At 38.4% G+C, this 26,029-nt stretch overlaps 4 protein-coding genes across 10 annotated transcripts; 2 read left to right on the plus strand and 2 right to left on the minus strand.

Annotated features, from left to right (window-relative positions):
* Positions 1–360: 360 nt before the first annotated feature.
* On the plus strand, positions 361–10,164 carry LOC126760035 (chitooligosaccharidolytic beta-N-acetylglucosaminidase). 5 transcript variants are annotated; one of them, XM_050475373.1, is made up of 7 exons: positions 361–658; positions 2,654–2,933; positions 8,070–8,470; positions 8,536–8,629; positions 8,704–8,922; positions 9,071–9,876; positions 9,938–10,164. In XM_050475373.1, the coding sequence occupies exons 2-7, from the start codon at positions 2,854–2,856 to the stop codon at positions 10,117–10,119; spliced, it is 1,782 nt and encodes a 593-aa protein (XP_050331330.1). In that variant the 5' UTR covers positions 361–658; positions 2,654–2,853; the 3' UTR covers positions 10,120–10,164. The 5 variants fall into 5 exon arrangements, with proteins under 5 accessions (XP_050331330.1, XP_050331332.1, XP_050331331.1 ...); XM_050475375.1 differs by having other exon boundaries at positions 361–634; XM_050475374.1 differs by having other exon boundaries at positions 361–602.
* Positions 10,165–10,217: 53 nt separating this feature from the next.
* Positions 10,218–12,755, minus strand: LOC126760040 (uncharacterized). Of its 2 annotated transcripts, XM_050475382.1 has the most exons (6): positions 12,647–12,755; positions 11,604–11,792; positions 11,154–11,544; positions 10,911–11,091; positions 10,648–10,850; positions 10,218–10,583 (listed from the first exon to the last, which is right to left on the minus strand). In XM_050475382.1, the coding sequence occupies exons 2-6, from the start codon at positions 11,777–11,779 to the stop codon at positions 10,281–10,283; spliced, it is 1,254 nt and encodes a 417-aa protein (XP_050331339.1). In that variant the 5' UTR covers positions 11,780–11,792; positions 12,647–12,755; the 3' UTR covers positions 10,218–10,280. The 2 variants fall into 2 exon arrangements, with proteins under 2 accessions (XP_050331339.1, XP_050331338.1); XM_050475381.1 differs by lacking the exon at positions 12,647–12,755 and having other exon boundaries at positions 11,604–11,876.
* Positions 12,756–12,942: 187 nt separating this feature from the next.
* On the plus strand, positions 12,943–16,464 carry LOC126760033 (serine/threonine-protein kinase fused). 2 transcript variants are annotated; one of them, XM_050475369.1, is made up of 9 exons: positions 12,943–13,358; positions 13,441–14,025; positions 14,091–14,251; positions 14,312–14,980; positions 15,042–15,192; positions 15,259–15,387; positions 15,459–15,741; positions 15,803–16,095; positions 16,156–16,464. In XM_050475369.1, exons 1-9 carry the CDS (start codon positions 13,248–13,250, stop codon positions 16,204–16,206), a joined length of 2,433 nt encoding a protein of 810 aa, XP_050331326.1. In that variant the 5' UTR covers positions 12,943–13,247; the 3' UTR covers positions 16,207–16,464. The 2 variants fall into 2 exon arrangements, with proteins under 2 accessions (XP_050331326.1, XP_050331325.1); XM_050475368.1 differs by having other exon boundaries at positions 12,945–13,358; positions 14,306–14,980.
* Positions 16,283–20,646, minus strand: LOC126760041 (hatching enzyme 1.2). The gene is made up of 5 exons (XM_050475383.1): positions 19,900–20,646; positions 19,591–19,764; positions 17,011–17,171; positions 16,665–16,940; positions 16,283–16,599 (listed from the first exon to the last, which is right to left on the minus strand). The coding sequence occupies exons 1-5, from the start codon at positions 20,045–20,047 to the stop codon at positions 16,384–16,386; spliced, it is 975 nt and encodes a 324-aa protein (XP_050331340.1). The 5' UTR covers positions 20,048–20,646; the 3' UTR covers positions 16,283–16,383.
* Positions 20,647–26,029: the final 5,383 nt, after the last annotated feature.

The raw sequence follows: 26,029 nt of genomic DNA on the forward strand, positions 1-26,029 counted from the left end.
GATCTTGACGTAAAATGCGCCATTACTGAACAAAAATAATATGACAGCTTGACATGACTCACGCGTGATCTGTCAAAAAAGACTATTGAAAAGGTACTTCTACTTGAATCACCCGCTAAAAAAGCAAAATCATACGAGATTATCAATTATAGAAATTATAACCATGCTCTGGATTCTACAAAAGTAGAAGCCATTGCTTCTTGTGTTCCATTTTGCAGCCATTTTGCACTAGTCTTGAAATGATTAGACTCTCTTTGTTTTCACTGCCGGGTAAATGCGGTTTGCATACATATTTACAAATATATGTTTGTATCCACAATATCGCTGGTGCTGGTCGCGTGAGCTAGGCTTGTAGCGTGCAATCCAAAGCGTTTAGTCGAGTTTCTGCAGCGGTTCCAATTGCATGGAAGCCGGTGATCGAGCGCGTTCAGTAGTGCCAAGCGCAACAAGAGACTTGCAATTGTAACGCTGTAACGATCGTGCGACTAACAGCGAACGCGACTGCCAGTCTAGTGGTAGTTTCATTGGTTGGGCGCTCTAGGGGGTCGCAATACTTAGCTAATTAATGAGCCGAAGGGTCTCCGGCATGCATTATTGAATTAGTAATGCAAATATCTACAAATATATAAATTTGGTGATTTTAGTTAGAATATCATTGGTAATTTATAAAGTTAAATGGAGATGTGAAGAAGTGTAAAGTTTTTGTTTCGAATTGTCGTGCAATTGTGAAAAGTGTTATATTCGAAGTAGAACATGTTATAATTACATATGGATTTCTAATTGTTTGAATAACTACTGTGAAGCTGTGAAGTAATTTGGCACGGATTGCAAACTGCATTTTGAACCAGCGCGTGAGACGTGCGGTTCATTTAAAGAACAAGTCTCGCATATACCATTAACAAACATACATATGTACATACATACAAAAATGTATTTGTACTCCAATCAAAAGTGATATGCTTTAGAGGAATGCGTGTGGTTGTGTTGAGGTTTATACATGATTTTAAGAAACTTAATTTTTTGGAAAATATTTTTTAGATTTTTTCAAGTAATAATTTCTTTATAAAATTCCAAATATGGCAAGTTACTTACATATATGAGTTTCTCCTTTTATTTTTTGTGTGTTATTTGAGAAGTGAATCGTCCTATTTGTTTTGCGTCTTTGTCGAAAGTAATGGAAGAATTTTTCGACGTCGCCACAGATTCTGTGGTTCGCGCCTAACCTTGGAGGCGTAGAAGTCTTTAGCAAAACTTTTTGTTAGCCAATATTTTTGTCTTCCATCAAACTCGCGAGTCTCGCGGTCAAAAAGTCACAACACATATTTATAATACCTCAAATTCTCTCGTTTTATTAAAAAAAGAAAAACGCTCAAATGATATTATTAAATAGCGCTAATGACTTAGTACCGATTTTGAATACCTTTTAGTCTCGATACATAAATGCTTAGATTTATAACTCGTTCAAGTTAACCTCCACCAACCTAGAATGATGATGATCAATGTTCATTGAAGCTTTTCAGTGCTCGGATTTGCGATATGTATCGAATCGGTAACGGGAAGGTAAAGGAACTATTGGACAGCGACAATTTTTTTCGGAAAATAAGTGTTAAAACCGATTTTATTAAACAAAACCTAAATTTTTTACAATTCTTCGAACCAAAGCGAAAAGTCCAACCAATCCTTATAAAGTCAGGTATACGTCGATCAACCATCAAAAGGGAGTTTCTCTTCCCAGGCTGTTGGTAATTTTTCATGAGGGGAATTTTTTACGTGGCGGGTCCCTAACCCTGCGCACAACCCTTAGGAGGGATGGTTCGCCTTCTCTTTTTAGCTCGCCTTCAAACGGATGTTCTTTGGCTGCCCAGAGGATACTTGGTCTAAGACCGGCAGTCGTGAGTTGCTTGAGCCATATGTAAAAGAATCGTTTCTGGCCTCTCCCAAGTGAATGGCAATCAGAGAACTTTCCTCATTTGCTTGAACTTTTACACGTGATTCCATCCTCCTTTTACACACGATTCCATCCAGTAAAGAAGAAGATATACGTCGATAGCCAGGCTGTAATGAAGGCAATAATCATTCCATGGCATTTCGCCATAGAGCTTCCTTCCGAAACATGGAGGCAGTAGATGTGGCGGCTGCCAGGAAGCGGATCAAATAGCTGATGGGATTGCCAAAAGTGACATCGATTTGATCACAATGAAATTTATGTTTTATGTAGAACTCGTCTTAGATTTATAGGTTTAAGGGACAAGATGAAATATCAAAATTAGATATCAAGTCGCTATAAAAGTTCGAATAAAGCGTTAACGTACTGTTTGACGTTGGTCTTTACTAAGAACCAGTGGGTCTATGTATGGCATGGCAGCTGGCCAGCATAACTAATCAAGCAATTTTTCACAGACATATTTTCTCCAACTTTTAATTATTTTTTGCTAGTTTTGCTATTACCCAGTGACTGGTTTAATAGGAAACACTGAAAGGTTTCATTTTCTAAAGTGTGCCTTGTGTAAATATTTGTTATGAAGTGGTTGGCATTAAGCACTAAAATCCAAGGAACTAAAGCTCACTCAGTAACTGAGTATCGATCAGTAACTGCCGTAAACTGATTCTAAAACGTACCCAAACTGATTTTACTCGAATATCTTTAAAATAGGGCAGTGAAATCTTAGTCAAGCGTGGTGAAATTTAATGTGTGCTAATTAAACGCTAAAAACCTGCATGTTGTAAAGGATTATGTGTCTAATTAACAAAATAAAAAAAAAAACATTGAGAGCACATACATATAACTAATTCTAGTAATAGTTTATAAATGAAATACTCAAACAACGAATCGAAATATAATTAAACTTTAAAATGGCCATAATAAGCGAGTTCCTGCAGTTGACCATTGTTGTGTTCTTCCTAGTTGCCATAGCACAGACAGTTGAAGAAAGGTAAGCAACTCACTAATTTAAGGATTAATTAGAAATTTATTTTTTTTTCTATAAAACAATTTTTTTTTGTTGGTGCAGGATACTTCCCAATACAATTAAGAAGGTTATAGCTAAGCGTCGCTCACTAAGTAATTTTCATTTTCTAAAGTAATTTCGTTTTATCTTTGCAATTTAAACACGATTTTTTATTGTGGAAAATATTTTATAAAATTATATATTCTCCATTTTGATCCAATACTTTTCACCATCCTTCGGGCAAGATATTGATTCTACCCTCATAACTCGTTCAAGGGTTTTTTGACGTCCTGATTTGAGGTGAAGGTACTCCCACTCAAAAACTTCTGCAGAGAACGGAACAAGTAATAGTCCGAAGGTGCCAAGTCTGGAGAATGTGCAGGGTGTGATAGCACATTCAAGTACGTTATGTCATCACATGTACATATGTAATAGTAAGATTGGAGCAACTTGAAAATATGAATCGTCTAGCGATCCGATATGTACTTCGCGTGAAATAATAATAAAATTTTATTCATCACAATGTGGACAAATTGCGTACAACAATCCAATGTATGCGTAGGTAGGTAGGTAGGAGTGCAGCCCCATCGGACTCAATTAGCACTTGATGTGCCATTTTGATACACTATTCGTAGAACCTCCTGTATCTGCTATTACGTTTCACCTTCTCTCTCAAACCATTTTGAGGTTTCGATGAAACTACTTATATCTGATATGCTTTTAGTGGAAATCCATTCAAGGTTTGGTGCTTGATGGATTCCAAGTGTCTTGTGTCGAATCTGTGCTAGAGCTGGGCATTCGCAGAGAAACTGGAAAACTGCTTCCTTGTTCCCTGCTACTCCGCAGCCTCGGCAGATGTCGTTGTAGGGCAGACCCATTTTGGACGCATGTTCCCCAAATGGCCAGTGTCCTGTTGTGGTAGCTGTTACTCCGAAGATGCTTTTTCTTGACCTATTTAATAAGTCGTTGGTTCTTTTCCTGTCATATGTTGGCCATAATTGTTTAGTTATGACAATGTATGCGTACATACCATAATCAATCTGACTGTTGTAAGCCGCACACATCATTTCAGCCAAAACAAGAAGATGTATTCGTGATCACGGTGCAATTTCAGTACAAGTACATGGTCAACAGATTTATTTCGTGCCATTCGACCGATTTTGTGCAAACTTCATATAAACCACTTACTACAAGTAAATAGTCAGAACAAAGTCCACAGATTTGGTTTGGATAGGTGAGCCCGTTCTTAAGTTATATAACTACAACGAAGCCCAGCAAAATAAATTGTCATTTTGTTAAATTTAAATTGACTTAATTGTAGTTAAAATATATAATAAATACAAGATATTTAAATTGAAAAAAATAAAATCCATTATTCACCTGGTATACAAGTAGGTGTACCGGTATGAAAAAGCATTTTCTTATTTTGTAAAAATAAAATACTAATTTTGAATTGGAAAGTAAAAAGAATTATTCAAAATATTGACCATTTCTTTTTACACATTTTGACCACCATATTGGTAACTTTGGAAACCATGTCAGAAATGTTCGTCTTTTGAAGCAAACCAATCAGACACCCAATTTTCAGCCAATGCGTCTCCATCGATGGAAACAAATTGTAATCTAGTGAATATGGCAGGTGGGGTAGTAGCACCCAGCCAAGTACTTTGAATATATCCTTAACCGATTGTGGTTTGTGCGCAGTTGCATTATCGTGGAAAAAAATTAGTTTGCCGTGTCTTCTGGCCCATTCTGATCGTTTTTCGATCAATGCATGGTTCAAATTGCTTCATTTGTTGTCTGTAGCGTTTGGTATTAACAGTTTCCTCAGCTTTTAAAAGCTAATGATGTACCACGTCTTTCTAATACCACCAAACACAGAGCCTTCTTACCGAATCGATCTGTTTTTCCAGTCGATGTTGATGGTTGTCCCGGATGTTTAAGCCATGATTTTCTGCGTTTAGTATTTCTTAAGGATGGAGTCATGTGTAGATGTTCACGCAAGTGAGGAAAGTTTTCTGATCGCCACTCACTTGGGAGTGGCCAGAAACGATTCTTTTACATATGGCTCAAGCAGCTCACGAATTCCGGTCTTTGACCAAGTATCCTCTGGATAGCCTAAGAACATCCGTTTGAAAGCGAGCTAAAGTGAGAAGGTGAAACATCCTCTCCGCAGGATTGTGAGCTGGATCCCAAAGGCACGTAAAAAACGCACCCAATGAAAAAGAACAACAATCCTGGGATGAGTGACACTCCCTTTGATGACGAACATGGCAAACAAATTAAGGACTATGATTTGGGGGCATGCACCTGGAATGTCCGGTCCTTTAATAGAGAAGGTGCCGCTGCCCAGCTGGTTGATGTCCTCGTTAGGTTAAGGCTGACATCACCGCCGTCCAAGAAATGCGATGGACGGGACAAGGACTGAGACTAGTAGGTTCTTGTGGCATTTACTACAGTGACCATAGAAAGGAGCGCAGGTTTGGTGTGGGATTCGTGGTGGGAGAGAGACTCCGTCGCCGAATGCTATCATTCACTCCGGTGGATGAACGTCTAGCCACAATCCGCATCAAAACGAGGTTCTTCAACATATCGCTGATTTGCGCCCACGCCCCGACGGAAGAGAAGTACGATGTGACCAAAGATGCCTTCTAAGAGCGCTTGGAGCGCACCGCACTACCACGATATCAAAATCGTGCTTGGCGACTTTAACGCCAGGGTGGGCAAAGAAGGTATCTTTGGCGCAACAGTCGGTAAATTCAGCCTCCACAAGGAAACATCCCCAAATGGGTTGAGGCTGATCGACTTCGCCGGGGCCCAAAGGAAACGAGACGCATTTGCAGACAGAAAAAGAAAGAGGCCGAAATGCGTGAGTATGAAGAGCTTGATAAGCTGGCCGACAGGGGTAATGCTCGAAAATTCTACGAAAAAATGCGGCGGCTAACAGAAGGTTTCAAGACCGGAGCATACTCGATTTCCTAATCGATGACGATGGAGCTATGGTCGAACGAAAGCATACCCAACGATTAGAATTTAAGTGTTCTCTGCCCAATCCACAAAAAGGAATCTGCGCAACAACCGCGAGATAAGCCTCCTCAACATCGCATATAAGGTTTTATCGAGCGTATTGTGTGAAAGATTAAAGCCCACCGTCAACAAACTGATTGGACCTTATCAGTGTGGCTTTAGACCTGGCAAATTAACAACCGACCAGATATTCACCATACGCCAAATCTTGGAAAAGACCCGTGAAAGAAGAATCGACACACACCACCTCTTCGTCGATTTCAAAGCTGCTTTCGACAGCACGAAAAGGAGCTGCCTTTATGCCGCGATGTCTGAATTTGGTATCCCCGCGAAACTAATACTAATACCGATGATATTGCTACTTCGGACTGAGTAGGCAATTGAGAAGTAAAGTCCTCTCTTGACAAACAAAAACCAAACTCTATAAGTCACTCATAATTCCAGTCCTGCTATATGGAGCAGAGGCTTGGACGATGACAACAACTGATGAGTCGACGTTGCGAGTTTCCAGCTCTTAAAGTATTCGACGCAGGAACCGCCGGGGTAAGCATAGGAATAGGAAGACCTCCACTCCGTTGGAAGGACCAGACGGAGAAGGACGTGGCTTCGCCTGGAATATAAAATTGGCGCCACGTAGCGAAAAGCAGAAACGACTGGCGCGCTGTTGTTAACTCGGCTATAATCGCGTAAGCGGTGTCTACGCCAATAAAGAAGAAAAAAAGAGTATTTCTTAATCTTAAAATAAATCCACATCGCCAGTATTATAGTAATTCGATTGCAAAACTGTTTTTTTTTTTTTGTGTTTTTGAAGCAAAATTTCACAAGTGTTTTTCGGTTTTTCCATTTGCCTATCATTCAGTTCATGTCGCACCCACTTTCCACACTTTTGGATCATTCGCATAGCTTTCAAAAGCTCTGAAATTGTTTGTTGTGCTGTTTTGACTCAAAGCATCATCTTCATCCAATATTGCTTGCAGTTCTGAGTCTTCAAACTTTTTTGGTGGTTTTCCACGTTCTTCATTTCTCACGTCGAAATCATTATCTCTGAACCATTGAAACCATCTTTTGCATGGAGATTCTGATAGAGCATGATCCCCATATGCCTCGACAAGCATTCGATGTGACTCTGCAGCACTTTTCTTCAAATTGAAAAAAAAATTATAATTAATTAAAAAATTAATGCTTTCCGCAATTTATCACTTTTCGGTAAAAAATTTTACATTTTCAACACAATAAAAAAATAGGTTATTGTTTGTCCAATGACTGTAAGATTATGGGTGTGTTTAATATCATTCGAGAGATTATCTCTTTGAAATGTAGGCCGCGGCTTCGTCACAGATGGTCCATCCGTTGAGTCCAATTTTGAATGACTCGTTCGATCATTTCGACTGGTAACTGGTGAATGGCACGAGCGATGTTTTGATCCAAGGCCTGCATCAAAGCGGGATTTTCCGCATAGACTTTGGACTTTACATATCCCCAGAGAGAAAAGTCTAATGGTGTGATATCACACGATCTTGGTAACCAATCGACCGGTCCGAAACAAAATGAAATTATCTGCTCTCTGAAGTGTTCTCTCTATAAGTGCATTGATTAATGCAATGTGTGGGAAGTGGTGCGGTCTTGTTGAAACCAAATGTCGGCGAGATCAAGAGCTTCAATTTTAGGCATCAAATCATCTCACCGTCATCATTTTTGAAAAAACGTGGATCGATGATTCCACCGGTCCACAAACCACACGAAACTGTGACCAGAAATGGCCTCATCGCTGAACAAAATTGGGCCCGAAGTAAAAAAAAGGCTATTGAAAAAAGTACCTCTACTTCGATCACCCGTTAAAAGTGGGCTGTTCAATGTTGGAAAAAAAAATGTGCACAATCCTATGAAATTATTCTTAAACTGTACTTATAATGTCATAGAGTTGATGGATTGTTAGTAGTTTTGGGAAAATACTATTCAATGACGGATGGGAGAGAGAGAGTTTATGTATGCCTTAGAATGGATTCACTTATTTCTTAAGCTTAAGTCGACCGAATCTATTACCCAGAATACATAAGTAAGCATTCATAATTTTTATTTGTAATACCATTTCAGCGCCAAATGGATCTGCACCTCAACAGATTTGTGTGTCGTCGATTCGGCGGCAAATATCGGCGATGCCAAGCGCTTCGAGAGCCAGAACGATTGTCGCCTCTCATGCGGCAGATATGGCGCTATCTGGCCCATGCCCACCGGCGACTGCAACTTATCCAACGAGCGCGTGCGTTTCGATCCGTGGAAGGTTCGTTTCAATGTGGTGGCGCCCGACCCGGCTACGACGCAGTATTTGCGCGAATCGAATCGCATTTTCGTCAGTAATATGCTGAAAGAGTGTCTGCGGAACTGTTCGCTACCGACTAGCAAAGAGGTCTACGTGAAGACTACAGTGAGTTCGAATAGTTTGGTGTTGGACTGGGGCACGAATGAAACTTATCAGCTGAGTCTGCGAACAACAGGTGGGGCTGACGCATAACGGTACAGAATAAATTCAATGATTAACGTGTTTTTTTATTGGAACTAGAAATGGCCACATTTGTTGATGTCAAAGCACAAACAGTTTACGGCGCCAGGCATGCGCTGGAAACCCTGAGCAATCTCATAACGGGCAGCAAAGAGTAGGTTTGACTTATGATTATATTTACTTCCATTTCATGTACTATAGTTGTTGTTGTGCTTGCATTGAAAATAGAAATGGTCTGCTGTTGGTGAAAGCTGCTCGGGTGCGCGACGGACCCATTTACCCGCATCGTGGCTTGCTGCTGGACACCGCTCGCAATTTTATGCCTTTGCGGGTGATCAGTCGCGTTTTGGACGGTATGGCAGCCTCGAAGATGAATGTGCTGCACTGGCATGTGGTCGATTCGCAGAGCTTTCCACTGGAAATCACGAGGGTTCCCGAATTACAGCAGTAAGTATTCGAATGATGGAGGAATGGTTGATGAGTGTTAGTAATAATGAAAGAAGTGAAAAATTAAAGAAAAGTTGTACAACATTAGTTGAATCCGAATGGCTTTTGCACTAACTCGAGTGCCCCTTTTACCACATTTCACCACTAGGTTTGGCGCCTACGGACCCGATTTGGTTTACAGCCGCGTCGACACTCAAAACATGGTGCGCTACGCGCGCCTGCGCGGCATACGCATTATTATCGAAATTGATGGGCCCTCACATGCTGGAAATGGTTGGCAGTGGGGTCCCATGTCGGGGCTGGGCAACATGGCGGTATGTGTCAATCAACAGCCTTGGCGTTCGTATTGCATTGAGCCGCCGTGTGGACAATTGAATCCACTTAACGAGAATATGTACGGCATAATGAAGGAGATTTACGAAGATCTCGCCGAGGTGAATGCACCCGAAGAGACAATTCATATGGGTGGCGATGAGGTGTTTATACCCTGCTGGAATCGCACAGACGAGATTACGCGACGCATGCGCGACACGGGTTATGATTTGAGTTTACGCAGCTTTTATAAGCTATGGGCGGAGTTTCATCAGAAAAACTTGGACTCGTGGGATAATGTAACGCAGCGACAGTATGCACGTAACCCCATACCCAAATCGGTGATACTGTGGTCGAGTCATTTGACAGACCCCGATATTATAGTCGAGCACCTGCCCAAAGAGCGTTACATCATACAAACGTGGGTGGAATCGGATAAAACACTGAATAACGATTTGCTGCTGAAGGGCTATCGCATTATAGTGTCTACGAAGGATGCCTGGTACTTGGATCATGGTTTTTGGGGACGCACGGAATACCACAATTGGAAGAAGGTTTATGATAATCGCATGGAAGTGCATCCGCTCGTGTTGGGCGGTGAAGTGTGCATGTGGAGTGAGTTTGTGGATCAAAGTTCAGTGGGTAAGTGTGGTGAAAATGAAGATAATTGATGTAGCAGTAAAAAAACATATTTTTGTAACAGAGGCACGCATATGGCCACGCGCTGGTGCTGCCGCTGAACGGTTGTGGGCGAATCCGAAACTATCGAGCTTGCTGGTGCAGACGCGGTTCTTACGCTATCGCGAACGTCTTTTGTCGCGTGGCATTAAACCCGACGCCGTCATACCGAAGTGGTGTGTGCTGAACGAGGGACAGTGTTTGTAGATATTTATTCAAATTTATACAATAAAAGTGTAAAATACTAAAATATTGCTTGTAGTTTTGTTTAAGTTTAGCACTACATAGGAAACCCTGCACATACATATATTTTGCTAGCTATTTACTATTTATTAATACATATATAAATGCGGACATACTTTGTTAGCTTAGTTTGTTATGTAGCCTTGGTCAATGGCATGCTTGAAAATCTGTGCAATACGTTCGCGTTTGTTTTGCTCTTTGAATGGCTTAATGTCCCAGACATCGGTGAGCACTGCATCCTCCTTCATGTCATCCAAATCGGCCACTTCGTCGTCCTCGATCAATGACATTGGCAATGACTCAATGCCCATGCCGCAACCGAAACGCGCGAAACGGCGCAATTCTTCTTGGAAGGCTTCCCAACTGAAGACCTTCGTCGGATCAGCACCTAAATCGGCGATCAACGCACAAGCGCTCTGGTGATACTCCTAAAAGCGTTACGATGAAGAAGTTTACTAGTCAACACAAAAAAAAAATATTCTTAAAAATTACCTTCAACAGCTGTTCGTAGTGAGATTCTCGTAGGGCCTCACTTGTGCAAGAGTAGATAAAGAATGATATATCCACGGCGATAGAAGCGCGTCGTGCTAATTGGAAATCTATGATAATGATAGCCTCTGGATGCTTGTCCTTGGAGTAACGGGTCAAAAAGTTTGGTGTCCAGCAATCGCCATGACCAATAGCCGCGAGTGGTGCTGATTTTTTGTGTGATAAATGTAAAAGAAATCTCAAAAGTCAAGTGCAAGTGTACTTACAATCCGTCGAAACAAGTTTGATAAGATCATCATACAACGGTGTAGGTTGCAAAAACTTCTTAGCTATGGTTTCGTATTCCGTGCCGGAATAAGTTTTTTCCACCGCATCCTTAGCAACATTACAGGCCAAACCGAGGAAACCGATATACCATGAACGCTTGGCTTCATTATAGTAAGTTTCCTTATAAAAAAAAAATTTACATAAAAAAAAATTAGAGATAATACATATATTTAGCGACTTACCTCCAAACCCTTTGCCGCCGCTTCAAAATTTTCGGGTTCTAAGGCACGGAATGCTAATGAAATACCATGGAAACGTCCCAATGTGCGCATTGTCAAAATGGCATCTTCCAGCGATATATAATCTTGCCTATTAGGCGCATTATAACCACGGAAACTGACGTTTTCCAATGCAATGAAATCATTTTGACCATCACAGTGCGAAGCAAAACATTTTGGGTATTCTGTGAATGGATTGGCAGGCTTATGACGTGCCTGAAAATCTTCCCAAGCAGGCACCACTTTGGTGTAGAAATTTATTTCATTTCGGAAGAAATCCGCTGAGTGAAAGACTTTCCGGCGCGCAACATTATCCGGCATGCCTTTACAAATCAGATGCACTTCGACTGTTGAGCTGGAATAAAAACTTTGGTTACTTTTACTTCATTTAATTTTATAACTGAAAGCAATTACCCATCAGTTTCATTTACGCCGTAGACGGCAAGTCGATACACTCTACTCAGATAGGAGTCGCCTTTCTTGAAACCTTCGCCGAATTTATAGGAAGTGTGCTTAGTGCCACCGGCTTTCTGGATGATCTCATCCAACGTTTTTTCAGTGAACTTGCTTGAAATTTCCGATAGAGTCATGATTATTTAATAACTGTAAATTAAAAATATTTAATAAATTAGTAGAAGTTGCTCCAGCCGCACTTGAAACTAATTGTGATCACTTCGAACGATTGTTACATACTACAACCTCTACTTGATTTAGCAACAATATATAAATAAATGCATGTGAATACATTCATTTAAAACATGCGAAATAGCAAATAGTTTCTAGTATGAATGTTTCAGATATAGATACATAAATTGATTGCTTTGCCAGCGACACTTATAATTCTAAGCATACGTGGGGTTTTCTGATACGTTAAACTTATCATCCGCGTCATCTTAACACTCTCTTACACTACCATAGGGTTTTTTTTAGTTATGCGTTTATATAAGATAGAAAACAAGCTCTTCGGAACTATTTTTATGCGTGCAAGGAAGAGATAAACTTTGATAACAAACAATTGTTCTAAAATTAGAAGTGGAGAAGTGCCACCTACAATGAAACACATACGTGTTCCTTTCGCTAAGTTTAATTCTAATTCTTAGTATATGTGTTCTCACTCTAACGTTGGAACAACAGTGCACCAAAAGAATTTATGCAAGAAACCAGTAAAACAACCAGCTGATAAATAAAAGTTTTCCGGTTTTGCGGCATTCCAAAAACTTGGTAAAGGACGGTTTAATCGGAAGATTGTGGTTGTGTGGCGCGTAGGAATTAAAAATTGTCAGTCGTACAGCCAATTAATCTCACTAAGGGAAGTTTTTGATATAAAAAATAGACACTTCATACAAATTGACTTGGACGTCACTCAAACGCTCATTTAAAGTAAAATCAAGAATGCAATAGCAAAGTAAACACTTGACTTTTTTCAGTAACACAAACACTTGATAGGATATATTTACTTTGTATAATATAATTGATATATATTTGGAATGAATACTTCTGATTAAACAATTCAAGCTATTAAAAAATTGTTGATTAATTAAGACCAGCTACAGAGAACGTTTATGATATATTTATAAATATGTATATATAAAGAGTATTCTTAGCTAAAGTTCTCTGTCAAATATCTTTTGTCTTTATATACACACATAAATATAACAGTGTTGTATTTAATTCATTCATAAAGGTAGCAGAAAACTATACATGAGTAATGGCAAGCCTGCATCTAGCGTTAAAAAGATGCCGGTACAGCTGATAACGTAAGGTAACGCGCAACAAGTTAACGTTTTGTTTTGGTATTCTTTTGCCGAAAAATTCTGACAGTTTTGATAAAGAAAACTAATTTAGCAAAACAAAACAAAACAACAAATTAATATGTGCAAGTAGCTGAACAAATTTGTGTACGGAATCCGAAAAAGGAGATTTGCACATAAAAGTTAAAAAAGAAGTAAAAAGTAATATAGTAGTACGTGAAAATATGTGAATAACTCTACAATACACATTGTAGAGTAATTTGTATTCGAAATAATAAATGAAAAGATTCAAAGTTCCATAGTAGTCATGAATCGGTACACAGTGAGTGCGCTTATAGGCGAAGGATCCTTTGGGCGGGTCTACAAAGCCATACGCAAAGAGGATGCACAAGTCGTAGCCATAAAGGTTATATCCAAGGTAAGTAAGTTATATATTATAACAATAACTGTAAACAAAGTGCGCAGTACGAAATTAAAAATATTTATGTATGTTGATACAGCGCGGTCGCAGTAGTCGGGAGCTGAAAAATTTGCGACGAGAATGTGAAATACAAGCGCATCTAAAGCATACGAATGTCATTGAAATGCTGGAATCGTTCGAGACGAAAAACGATCTGATTGTCGTCACTGAATTTGCGCTCATAGACCTGCATCGCTACCTGGCGCGCAGTGGCGCTTTACCAGAGGAAAAGGCACAGCGTCTCATTTGCCATTTAGTATCGGCACTTTACTATCTGCATTCCAATCGCATACTGCACCGCGATCTCAAACCGCAAAACGTGTTGCTCAATGAGGATTTACATGCAAAATTGTGTGATTTCGGTTTGGCGCGCAACATGACCATGGGTACGCATGTGCTGACTTCCATCAAAGGCACACCCTTATATATGGCGCCAGAGTTGCTGGCTGAGCGACCATATGACCATCAGGCTGACCTGTGGTCTTTGGGCTGTATATCATATGAGTGCATGGCCGGTGCGCCGCCTTTCTGTACAACGTCTATATTGCATTTGGTGAAATTGATTAAACACGAAGAGGTTAAGTGGCCAAGCTTCTTAAGTAGCGATTGCCGCTCATTTTTGCAGGTAAGTTTTTAATGCAAATGAAAGAAAATAGTATGAAAATTGATAACAATTACATGAGTGTACAGGGATTGCTGGAAAAAGACCCGTCGTTGCGCATATCTTGGACACAAATACTTTGTCATCCATTTGTAGAAGGCAAACTCTTCATCGCCGGCATCAAAGCGAATAATTCGCCATTTACTAACCCACAAAAACAAAAAAACTCAAAAACTTCACGCTCACAAAGGTAGTAAAACAACTACATATTTTATACTTATTTTTTATTTATTATTGAAAGTAGTTCCAGCTCGAAAACAGAGGAGCTCTCGGAACGTATTGCTTCCATGAATCTCGCAAACACTTCGCATTGCACAAACGACAATCTGACGTCATCACGTGACAGTATTAACGCTATACCCCCTAGTGATATTGAGAATCTCGAAACGGATGTTGAAGAGAACACCCTTACTGTGCCATTCGCTGATCAATCCTTCCGAGATGCAACCGAACTGAAAGCCCTCAATGGCGACATTCTTGTGCCCCACTTCAATATTGTAACGGAGGCAGCTGTGGCGGCGCCTGCAATCAATTCACAAACTTGCTTCGTCAGCGGCAACAACAACATGATACTCAACCACATGAATGACAATTTTATGTATACGGAAAACACACACACCTCGCCACCACAGCAAATGCAACAGTCGCAACAAAAGTCTCCCTCCGATAATGCCAAGTTGCAAGACACTTCGCCAAATACGAATGCGAATGTGAAAGTAGCGCGCAGCAAGGATTTGGAAAAGCGCAAACTCAGCCAGAATTTGGACAATTTCTCACTGCGCTTAGGGCAGACTTTGGATGTGGAAGCGCAGCGCAAAACCAATGAACGCAGAGAGAAAGATAAAGACAGAGACAGAGAGAAGGAGCAAAAGTGCAGCAAGAGCATGGCGCAATCTGCCGATGAAAAGCGCAGCACCGAGTAAGTGACTCAGAACACGAGCCTAAACTGTTATCTTATAGATTAACATGTATATTTTTAGAAATTCACCACCATGTCTGCTGCCTGGTTGGGACTCCTGCGATGAGTCGCAGAGCCCACCTATTGAAAATGATGAGTGGCTGGCGTTTTTGAATCGCACAATGCAAGAAGTTTTAGACGGTGAATTGGATTCCTTGAAGCAGCACAATTTGGTATGTCTCATAGAAACTAAATGCCGAAAATTCAAAATTTTTAAAGCGAAACTCATATTACATTAGGTGAGCATCATAGTGGCGCCACTGCGCAATTCAAAGGCCATACCGAAAGTGGTGGACAGCGTAGCTCAACTATTATCGCTGCCATTTGTAGCCGATGAGTCACCCTGTGTTATTGAGCTGATACAAAATGTAAATAGAAGAGCAATTCTGTCGCAAATAATTACAATAACAAAAACCGTTAATTTCCGAACGCCTTGCAGGTTTACATCGACGTAAAGCTCGTGCCCAATCTGATGTATGCTTCCAAATTGTTGATTTGCCACAAGGGCACCGGCGATTCGAGCGCCTCCTTGACACAGCCGCACGGCGGGCGTGCCGTGCGCCCCATGGAGGAGTTGAATAACGAGGAAATATGCACCACATCGCGTCTCTATGAGCTCATCTGCCACTTGGTGCACTTGAAGCTGCAGTTCCTAACGCAATTCTGCGATGCAGTGGCCATACTGGCGGCAAACGAACTGCTCATCAACCTGCTGCAACATGGTTAGCGGTGGAAATAATGCAAAAGTAATACGCAGCTTCTAAACAATCGCTTTATTTACAGATTTCAAGAACGCCAATGCGGTGCGCATCTCGAACTGCATTTTGGGCCTGTTGATATGCGTGCTGCGCGAGTTGCCGGAAAATGCGGACTTGGTGGAGCGCGTCATATTCAGCGGCAAGTTGAATTTAGTAGCGCTTTTCAGCAATAGCGATGATTTGTTGCGCATGCGCATGTGCATGCTCTTCCGCTTGTTGGCGCGTTTCAGTCTGCGCGGCTTGCAGGGTGTTTGGTGCGCGGAGCTTAAGAAAGCAATCGAACATTTGGCCGATGACGTCAACTTGGAAGTGCGTGAGGTGAGGCATTAATGGTATTTTGTGCTTCATTTCGTTGTAATTACACACTTCTTTAAACAGTTTGCCGAGAGCACATTGGAGGAACTAAGACATTTCACTTTCTATGCATAAAGGTGTCCAAAAGCACACAATAATGCTACAAACATGACAGCTACACTGGCAGCACAATGAGATTAATACCGTTAAGTTACTACTTTTTGCTAGTATTTACTTTTTATATACTTTTTTTATTATAAAAAAACTCTTTTTTATATTTTTTTTAACTCAATCCAAGTCAAATGTATGAAATCACATTTCATTTTTTACATTTTGTGTACGTTCCTCCGGACGGTTTCGACTAAATAAACTATTTTGAAAATACTCCAACAATTCGTCTAAGTATGAGCCCAGCCGATCAAAGCTAAATAGGTAATCCTCATTGCAGTCCTCCTGGTACATTTCGTTCAGCTTGGATATGTCCTTTTCAGAGAGACCTTTTCGTTGACCCAAAGAGGCATATGGATCCTAAGGGATTGGAAAGTAAAAACAAAGCTGGAAAGCTAGTACCAGCAAAGCTCAGTTCCTCTTACCAGCGGCTCAATGGTCGGCTTGCCGTTCTTCGTGAACGCCTTCGAACTGTAGTGCATGACACTCTGATAATCGTACTCCACGCCGAAGTTGGTGATGTGTGTGCGTGCGTATTTGTTGAAGTTGTGCGCATGTCCGTCGAGTATGTTCTCCCAGTTGATCTTCACGTATTCGTCGCGTTCCGTCGAGCTTTGCTGGTGATAGAAGCCGAGCGCGTGCAGCAGTTCGTGCACGATGACGCCATGCGAGACGCAACGCGGCGTATTGAGGTTAAGTACCTGCGTTTTAGTAACGGTTGTGCATATTATTAATTTTTTGGGGTGTGTGTGTGTGTGTGTGTGTGCAAACCTGTCCGCCTTGTCGGCGTCCCACGCTGGACCAGCAGCCGGTGTAGTTGCCTTTAATGATTATCCAATTGGTGTCGCCTTTTTTGTAAGGTCGAAATCGGATGCAAGTCTTCTCGTGATACTCTTTGAAGGCCTCCAAAATCGTCATCATTTGCGTTTGGTCTGTGGTAGAGTAGGAAGGAAAAAGAGTACTTTAAAATCTCTTAGGTAACTATTGTGAATTACACAGTTATAAAAGTTAAAGTTGGCGAAATCCAAAGGCAGTGGACTTTGTGCTTTGCAAAGTGTGACTGATTTTATGAAAAAATCAAATCTGAAAAATTTCGGAATTATTTTCAATAGATATGTTCGAAAAATATTAAAGAGAAATATCCCAGCTCTACTACTACACTCCACCATTGCAAGACTCATAATGGGTTTTCCACAGCCATTGTGGTCGGACAGTTAAAAATGTAAACTCTACACCAATAAAAGAAATTGAATTTATGAAGAGTTTTACTCATCTGTTTCTGTTCTCAAAGTTTTAGGTGTTTATTCCGTATTTAGAAGTCAAGTTCCTATAAGATTTTCTGTAAAGTTTTTGAAAGTTGCAGGTAAACTTGTCATAAGGTAGAAATAATGGTGACTTTTAACTCAGAAATTAAAGATTTTAATAAAAATATATAAAAATGTTTGTGTTTACTTTTGATTATTGCGAAGAATCATTAAATTTTATACTTATTTTGCACGAATATCAATGCAAGAACACGGGAACCCACTCTTATTACAAAATGAACATTCAGGTTTGTTGCTTAAGTCTTTTGTCTTGAATGCAAGGGCGCATGTATGTATGTATGTACCACAATTCGCTGGAATTCTATTGCACACCGGTGAATAATTAGCTTATTTTTTAATGTTTATTGCTGTGTTTTAAGATTATCGACGTTTACACCACTCAGCAAATTTAATTTTTTAAAAACTAAAGTTTTTCGGTTTTTTTTATTTTTTTAATATTTTTTTTTTATAATTTTTTTTCAATTAATTTTCTTAATATAAATTTTTATTTTTGAATTTAACTTTTTTTATTTTTTAATTTAGTTTTCTAATTATTAGTTTTTTTATTTATTTTCTTTATTTTTATTTTTTAATTATTGTTTTTTAATTTAACTTTTTCAATTTAATTTAATTTCATTTATTTTTATTTTTTTTAATTTTTTTAATTACTAAATTTGTTTTGTTTTATTTTTTGAATTTAATTTTTTTTAATAAATTTTTTTATTTAATATTTTTAAGTACAGTTTTTTAATTTATTTCGCTTTTATTTTTATTTTATAACTTTATTTTTGTTTTAATTTAACTTTTTTTAATTTAATTCAATTTATTTTTATTTTTTTTAAATGTTTTTAAATACTAATTTTTTTTTGTCTTATTTTTTGGATTTAATTTTTTTTAAATAAATTTTTTAAATGTAATACTTTGTAAGTACAGTCTTTTAATTTATTTTTTTTTTTAATTTTTTTGTTTAATTTTTTAATTTAATTTTTTTTAAAATAAATTTTAAAATTTTTTTTAAGTACAGTTTTATAATTTATTTTCCTTTTATTTTTATTTTTTAATTATTATTATTTTTTTTAATTTAACTTTTTAATCTATTTTTTTATTTAATTTATTTTTTAATTTTTTTAAATATTAAATGTTTTTTGTTTTATTTTTTGAATTTAATTTTTTTCAAATACAATTTTTTAATGTACATTTTTTTAAGTACAGTTTTTTAATTTACTTTGTTTTTACTTTTTAAATTTATTTTTTTAATTCAATTTTTTTAAGTTCATTTATTTAATTAATTTTGTTTTATATTCATTCTTTAACTAAATTTTTTTTTTATATATTTTTTAATTTTAACTTTTTTAATTTATGTATTTTCTTTTTTAATTAATTTTAGTTTTATCTTTTAATTTAACTTTTTTTGCTTATTTTTTATTTAATTTTTTTATTAATATTTTTTTTATAATTTTTTAAATATTAATTTTTTCTTTATGTTTTTTATTTATTTTTTGAGTTTAATTTTATTAAATACAGTTTTTTAATTAATATTGTTTTTATTTTTATTTCTTAATTAAATTTTTTTAATTTATTTATTTTATTTTTTAACTAATTTTTATTTTATTTATTAATTTAACTTTTTTATTCTTTATTTAATTTTTTTATTAATAATTTCTTTTTAATACTTGTTTTCAATTACTTCTTTTTTAATTTATTAAGTTTTTTAATAATTTTATTTACTTATCCATATATATTTTTTTTATTTTTTTAATTACTATTTTTTTTTAATTTTTTTATTTTTTTTCGAGTTTAATTTTATTAAAAACAGTTTTTAATTAATATTGCTTTTATTTTTATTTCTTCATTTTTTTTTTTGTTTTTTTAATTTAATTTTAATAACTTATTTATTTTATTCTTTTAATTAATTTTTTTTATTGATTATTTCACATGTTAATTTGAATTTTTAAATTTTTGGGATTTCTCGAATACCAAGTTTTTTTCTGTTCAATTTTTCTGCCACTTCAATTCACCACAAATTCTTCATTTGTCCCATACTCACTGAAATCGTTGCTGTCGATGTAAAATGGCACCGTCGCGTCGGGCCATGTGAACTTCTCCTTCAGTAAACCGTTACGCAACCACTCGCGGTGCAGCATAATATCGCCCTCGAAAAGGCCACAATGCTCCCAGAGATTCGTATCATCATCCTCGGACCAAAATTCGAAGGCCGCGTCTGCGCAAAACAAAAAACAAAATCTAATTTTCATTCATTCAACACGTTTGCGTATAAAAAAATTATTATTATTGATTTTTTGCAATTATTATTCATTTTGTATATTTTGTATGGCTTGAAATAGTTACCACATACTGTTGTGACGCCGCAGCATTTGCATATTGGCACTCCAGCGTGGCGGTGGCGGCACCGCCGGCCGAAATGCGCTCAGCGCCTGCGCCCCGTGCCGATGTGTGGCGAGGTAAGCGCCGAATAAAGCAATTATTAAATAATATTTTCGCATTTTCAATAAAAACTCTCTTCTTTTACTGCGCTTTTAACTGTACTAAATCACTGGTTGAGCTCGCGAGTTGGAAAGCGAGTTACACGGCTGCCCTCGCCGATTGACAAATCAATTGTGTGGCACTTTGATGGAGTGCGGCTCGCGTTACCGCATTGAAGAAAGTAAAGAAACGCCCACAATTGCGCCGCTGGCCTTTTATAGCTTTAATTCGCCGAATCGATAATAATAAGTAATGAATTTTCAATTTCACACAACAACAATGACATTGCGCTCATACATACATACACACATAGATACATGTGTATATGTGTGTGCATCCCACGAAAGCAGTGACTGAATTACCTTAACTGATTCCATTAATCGCAATCGAGCATTTTATGCGCGCCCCGCCGCTGGTGAATTGAGAATTGTTGGATTTCAATGAATTCTCTTCGGTTATTTGCATTCGGCAATCAATTGTGGAAATTGGATTTTGAGGTTATCAAATGTGGACGCGTGTTGCATACGAAATGCCTCGCTTGACTTGGGCGTTCGCTTAGGAGAATGCCAAGTGCCTTATGAAAGTAATTAAAAGCATTAGTGGGTGTTTGCTTGTTATTGTTTGAAAGCATAATAAATTAATTTAAATTAAAAGTAAAATTTAATGAATGAAAAATGAAAATTGTTGCTATATGAGGGCATTGCGATAAGTGAGCAGCTTGTGGTAGCTGAAAATGAATTTTCATTAAAAACGAGACAAAATGATAACCTCTGATACACTGAGGCAATACACCCTACAGAGTTGCATTTCTTAATTTTCAATTGTCTTCTTTACTGGCGTAGACAACTCTTACGCGATTATAGCCGAGTTAACAACAGCGCACCAGTCGTTTCTTCTTTTCGCTGTTTGGCGCCAATTGGATATTCCAAGCGAAGCCAGGTCCATTTCCACCACGTCCTGCTAACTGACTGGAGGTCTTCCTCTTCCTTCCGCTTCCCCCGGCGAGTACTGCGTCGAATACTTACAGAGCTGAAGTGTTTTCGTCCATTCGGACAACATGACCTAGCCAGCAAAGCCGCAGTCTTTTTATTCGCTTAACTATATCGATGTCGTCGTATATCTCATACAGCTCATCGTTCCATCGAATGCGATATTCGTCGTGGCCAACGCGCAAAGGATCATAAATCTTTCGCAGAACCTTTCTCTCGAAAACTCGTAAAGCCGACTCATCAGATGTTGTGATCGTCCATGTCTCTGCAGCATAAAGCAGGACGGGGCTGATGAGTGACTTATAGAGTTTGGTTTTTGTTCGTCGAGAGAGGACTTTGCTTCTCAATGGCCTACTCAGTCCGAAGTAGCACTTGTTGGCAAGAGTTATTCTGCTTTGGATTTCCAAGCTAACATAGTTGGTGGAGTTGATACTGGTTCCAAAATAAATAGAATTATCTACGAATTCGAAGTTATGACTGTCAACAGTGACGTGGGAGCCTAGTCGCGAGTGCAACGACTGTTTGTTTGATGATAGGAGATATTTCGTATTGCCCTCGTTCACCACCAGACCCATTTGCTTTGCTTCGTTATCCAGTCTGGAGAATTAGAACTAACGACGCGGGTTTGGAGGCCAATGATATCAATATCATCGGCGTACGACAGCAGCTGTACACTCTTTTAGACGTTTGTACCTTCTCTAATTAGCTCTAAAGCTCGTGTTATTTTCTCCAGCGGGGATACTAAGTTCAGACATAGCGGCATAGAGGCAGTTCCTTTTCGTGCTGTCCAAGACGGCTTTAAGATCTACGAAGTGGTAGTATGTTTTGTGGTCTATCGAAAACTTGCCTGGTAGGCTGTCGGTTTTCTCTCCACTGCGGCACGACACCCCTCGTTGTATCAGCTGTTCTTTTGCATTTTCCGAAAACCAATAGTTTCGTTTGTAATTAAGGAGCTTGAAATACCGTCTCGCAGTTCCCTTATACCGCGTTGCTAATGAGTGCTCTCAGAGAGCAGGAGTGAAAGCTGAGTAGAAAACCGCTTCGCTGTCGGTTGTGATAGTAGCTTTTCGACATCGTACCTCCCCTGTATTTGTTGACGGTAGTGTTTTGCTGTACAGAGGCGGGCGCGTGTCTTCGCTACAAAAAGATAGTGGTCCGAATCAATGTTTGGACCTCGGAGCGTTCGCATGTCAAAATCACTGGAGACATGTCGGCCATCTATCACAACAAGATCGATCTGGTTTTGAACAATTCGACCCGGAGACAGCCAAGTAGCTTGCTGGAATCTAACACTACAGACTATATTTCCGGCGCCTACGAAGTTGATCAGCCTCAACTATTTGGAGAGGTTTCGCCATGGAGGCTGAATTTTCCTTCTGTTATACCAAAGATGCCTTCTTTGCCCATTGTGGCTGTGGCAGTCATCATAAATGCGCTCCAGTCACTCATAAAAGGCGTCTTTGGTCATATCGTCCTTCTCTTCCATCGGGGCATGGCCGCAAATCAGTGTTATGCTGAAAAAGTTTGCACTGATGCGGATTGTGGCTAGACGCTCATCCATCGGAGTGAACGCCAAAACTCGACGACTGGAGTCTTTCTAACACCACGAATCTCAATAATTCAATAAATTCGTGAAGATATCTTACCAAATAAAAAAGTTTTCGATACAAAGACTGGACTCGGACTGTTCAGTTTGTATGTCAGTTATACAGACATAAGTATATATATATATATTATATTAGGCTCCGATTTCCTTCTGCGTTTTACAAGTTTCGTAGCAAAGTTAATTTACACTCTTGAGGGTGTCACATATAAGAGAATACGACGTGAAAAGACTTTCATAAAGTGTATGCAATAATCCAAAACGCTGTGGAACCCTTCATTGAGTGGCTGGAAAAACGAAGTGAAAAAGTGCTTGATTGGATGGCCGTATTTTAGGGGCAATGCAAAGGGATGATTAGTGCCATATGAATCTTGTCACAACCGTGAAAATTGTTAATATATCGAAGAAATTGAATGTTTATGAAATTTACAAGGGTCTCATTAAGTACTCGTACATCCAAAGTCGAAAGAAGCTTAGGTTAAGTTAGTTTATGTATTGGGCAACAAGATAATGTAATGTGTCAGAACGCTGATCCTTTGCGTTGCCGTACACTTCTCGATATAGACCACAACACACGTGTTTGGAATTTACCACATATTTATTGTGGTGGGTAATATTAATCCTAGATATTTTGCCAGTTTTATCAAAACTGGAAAGTTGGAAAGAAAATGTCAAGACAATTTCACCTCGCCTTTCACCATATAGCTTTGGCGATTTGCATTCCACAAGATGTATATTGAACCGTGCCTAGTCGGAACACCTACCATTGTGGTGAGTTGAACCTTGCTAAGAGCCGCACAAGTTTTGGGTGTGAACCAGCGCTTGTCAAGCTCAGAGGCAGTTTACAGATCCAAAGCTAGAGAGTACTAACGAAGTATCGACTCGTTGCCAATCTTATGAAATTAAGGTAAGGTTTCCCCTTCTACTTTCTTGGATCGCAGCTTTTAATATCCCATAATATCGATTATCTCTTTTGACTTTTGTCTCTAGAATATTATAGTTTCATTCGAGGGGTGACTTCGACTTGCACGCAAATGTAGTTTTGAGAACTTTTGGGCTTAACTGCCTTTCATTTTGAACTACCCAGAGTTTGAATAATAAAATATGGGCTCTTAACATGATAAAACTCAAACCGATTCCGGGAATTCAGAACCAGCTGTTAAGGATGTCTTATTTCTGTCTCCGCACTACCTTTCCTTAAGTATATTTTCCTTAGCAAATAATTTCTACATTTATGCGCGTGTTTAACATATTTCTTGCAAATGTTGTTGTATTTATGGGGTCTTACAGTTTGCAGAAAAAGTCAGTGACCCCGTGCAGTCGTTACCGGCTTATTGATAAACAATAAAACGTAGCTGGCAATGCCACGAATAAAAAATCGCATTTGATAACAACAACAACGCCAAACAAACATTAATAAACCAAACAAACAACAAAGTTTGCATACAACTACTTGTCTTTAAGTATGCGTGTATATGTGTGTGTGTGTGTGTGCAGCACTCAACAGCGCAACGCAGCTCTTGCGGCAAAGCAATTTATTTGCGGCAGCAGCAGCTCGGCGGCGCGGTGGCAATGACAATGGCAACGGAAATCGCAATGGAGCCAGCAGCACATTGACCCACAACACCGGCCAACAGCAAGCAATGCATAAATCGTGTGTGGCTGTGTGCGTCTGTGTGTGTGGGTTGTGGGGCATGTGGCATGTTGGTGCGGGTCGGGCGCTCGGGAGATGCCAGTGAAACTATCATCGCTTGCATCTTACCTTCACCTACTTTTTCTCTGCGCCGCAACATTGTATGATTGTGTGTGTGTGTGTATCGGCATTCAAATGGGGTTTTCCGCAGCGTTTTGCTTGGCAACTTTGCATTTTCATTATTTGTGTGATTTTTCCTTTTTCTCCTCTTAATCGCCATCTCTTACTTTGTCTCTTGGTATGTTGTGTGGAAATTTATTATTTTCTTGGTTGCGCGGTGCCTGTTTTTCCTTGTGCTTGGTACTTGAACGCATGTTGTTTTGATTTTTTTTAAGTGTATACATACATAGGTGTGGGTATGTATGTATGTGTTGCAAGTATATGGCGTAAAAGGTACAATAAATTGCGCTGGCTGCCCGATTTGTGGGTTAAATGGCTGATTTGTTGCCTCTACGGCTGATTTCCTCTTGTGATTGTTGCTGTTGTTTTTGTTTTTGTTCCTGTTGCGGTGGCTCAACTTGCCTTGTTGTGGTGCGGCTCAGTTGGGTTGGTTGATGATCGCGCGTGAGTGCGCGTTTGATTGGCGTCTGTTTGGGCGGTCGATTTGACCCAAATTTCGCGAGGAGAGAACAAAAATTGCAAAAAATGCACAGATTGCCGCTTCTGATAGTGTTTGATAGCCGTGAATGTGCTAGCTAGACTTGTTGCTTAAGGCATGCATATTTCTTTATATGTGTGTGGGAGGAGAAGCACCATTTTAAACAAATACTTAAACTTACAAATTATTATTTCTTTGTTTGAATTAAAAAAAAAATTCTTTAATATTATTGATTCCCAAAATTGAATCAGATATCTTGTGGGGACTTCAATATATGTTAGATGGGAATGCAAGATTTTAAAAAAATTTCATCAAAGTTTTCTTATATTTTGAACATTTTTTGTAAATTTTTGTTTTGTTATTTTTAATAGGTGGCAACTCTATTGCCATGTTTAAGCTTAAAATTTTCTAAATAGCTTTCGTAATTGTTTCTTAGAACCCTTATGTTTTGTACACTTTACATTATTTCAATAAATTTTAATTATTTGTTTCTGAATGGCAACTCTGCTCTGGTATGAACGTAAAAATAGTTTTCGTATTTAATTCGTATTTTATTTTTCTTAAACGCTCTTTTTAAAAGTTTAAAGTATTTTGACTCATATAATTTGTTTTATATACATATACATAGGTGGCAACTCCATTTTTAAAAATGTTTGATTTTCTTTTTTTTTGGTGTTACATCGGAAATCTTTACTTTTGCACACATTTTGTTACCATTATTACTAAATTTTATTTTTTTTTAAATAGCTGGCAACTCTATGTCTGATTTTATTTTTTTTTTTCGTATACTTTCTGGAATGCTATGTAGAATGCTAAACTTTTGCATCACATTCTCTAATATTTTCGGGTTTTAATTTTTCGTCAGCTGGCAACTCTATTTTTCCCCGATATACAACATTGAAAATCCTTACCTTTGACACACACATTTTGTTGCAAATTATTGAATTATATTCTTAATTAGGTGGCATCTCTATGTCTGATTTTATTTTTTAATTATATTTTTAATTAGGTGGCAACTCTATGTCTGATTTTATTATTTTTATTATAGTAATTATAATATTCTATGTAAAATGCTTCACTTTTGCATCACATTCTCTAATGTTTTAATTTTTCGCCAGG

The sequence above is a fragment of the Bactrocera neohumeralis genome, chromosome 5 (genome assembly GCF_024586455.1).
Source record: "Bactrocera neohumeralis isolate Rockhampton chromosome 5, APGP_CSIRO_Bneo_wtdbg2-racon-allhic-juicebox.fasta_v2, whole genome shotgun sequence".
Classification (NCBI taxonomy): domain Eukaryota; kingdom Metazoa; phylum Arthropoda; class Insecta; order Diptera; family Tephritidae; genus Bactrocera; species Bactrocera neohumeralis.

Bases quoted from the DNA above. Each gene is read 5' to 3' on its own strand.
- LOC126760035 (XM_050475373.1), top strand. From the start codon at position 2,854: ATGGCCATAATAAGCGAGTTCCTGCAGTTGACCATTGTTGTGTTCTTC. The intron at 2,934-8,069 runs GTAAGCAACTCA...ATACCATTTCAG, and splicing joins GCACAGACAGTTGAAGAAAG to CGCCAAATGGATCTGCACCT. The intron at 8,471-8,535 runs GTGGGGCTGACG...TATTGGAACTAG, and splicing joins GCTGAGTCTGCGAACAACAG to AAATGGCCACATTTGTTGAT.
- LOC126760040 (XM_050475382.1), bottom strand. From the start codon at position 11,779: ATGACTCTATCGGAAATTTCAAGCAAGTTCACTGAAAAAACGTTGGAT. The intron at 11,545-11,603 runs GTAATTGCTTTC...TTTTTATTCCAG, and splicing joins GGCGTAAATGAAACTGATGG to CTCAACAGTCGAAGTGCATC. The intron at 10,851-10,910 runs GTAAGTACACTT...ACAAAAAATCAG, and splicing joins CAAACTTGTTTCGACGGATT to CACCACTCGCGGCTATTGGT.
- LOC126760033 (XM_050475368.1), top strand. From the start codon at position 13,248: ATGAATCGGTACACAGTGAGTGCGCTTATAGGCGAAGGATCCTTTGGG. The intron at 14,252-14,305 runs GTAGTAAAACAA...TATTGAAAGTAG, and splicing joins AAAACTTCACGCTCACAAAG to TTCCAGCTCGAAAACAGAGG. The intron at 14,981-15,041 runs GTAAGTGACTCA...GTATATTTTTAG, and splicing joins GATGAAAAGCGCAGCACCGA to AAATTCACCACCATGTCTGC.
- LOC126760041 (XM_050475383.1), bottom strand. From the start codon at position 20,047: ATGCGAAAATATTATTTAATAATTGCTTTATTCGGCGCTTACCTCGCC. The intron at 19,765-19,899 runs GTATGTGGTAAC...TGTTTTGCGCAG, and splicing joins AATGCTGCGGCGTCACAACA to ACGCGGCCTTCGAATTTTGG. The intron at 16,600-16,664 runs GTAAGAGGAACT...CCAATCCCTTAG, and splicing joins AGCCGACCATTGAGCCGCTG to GATCCATATGCCTCTTTGGG.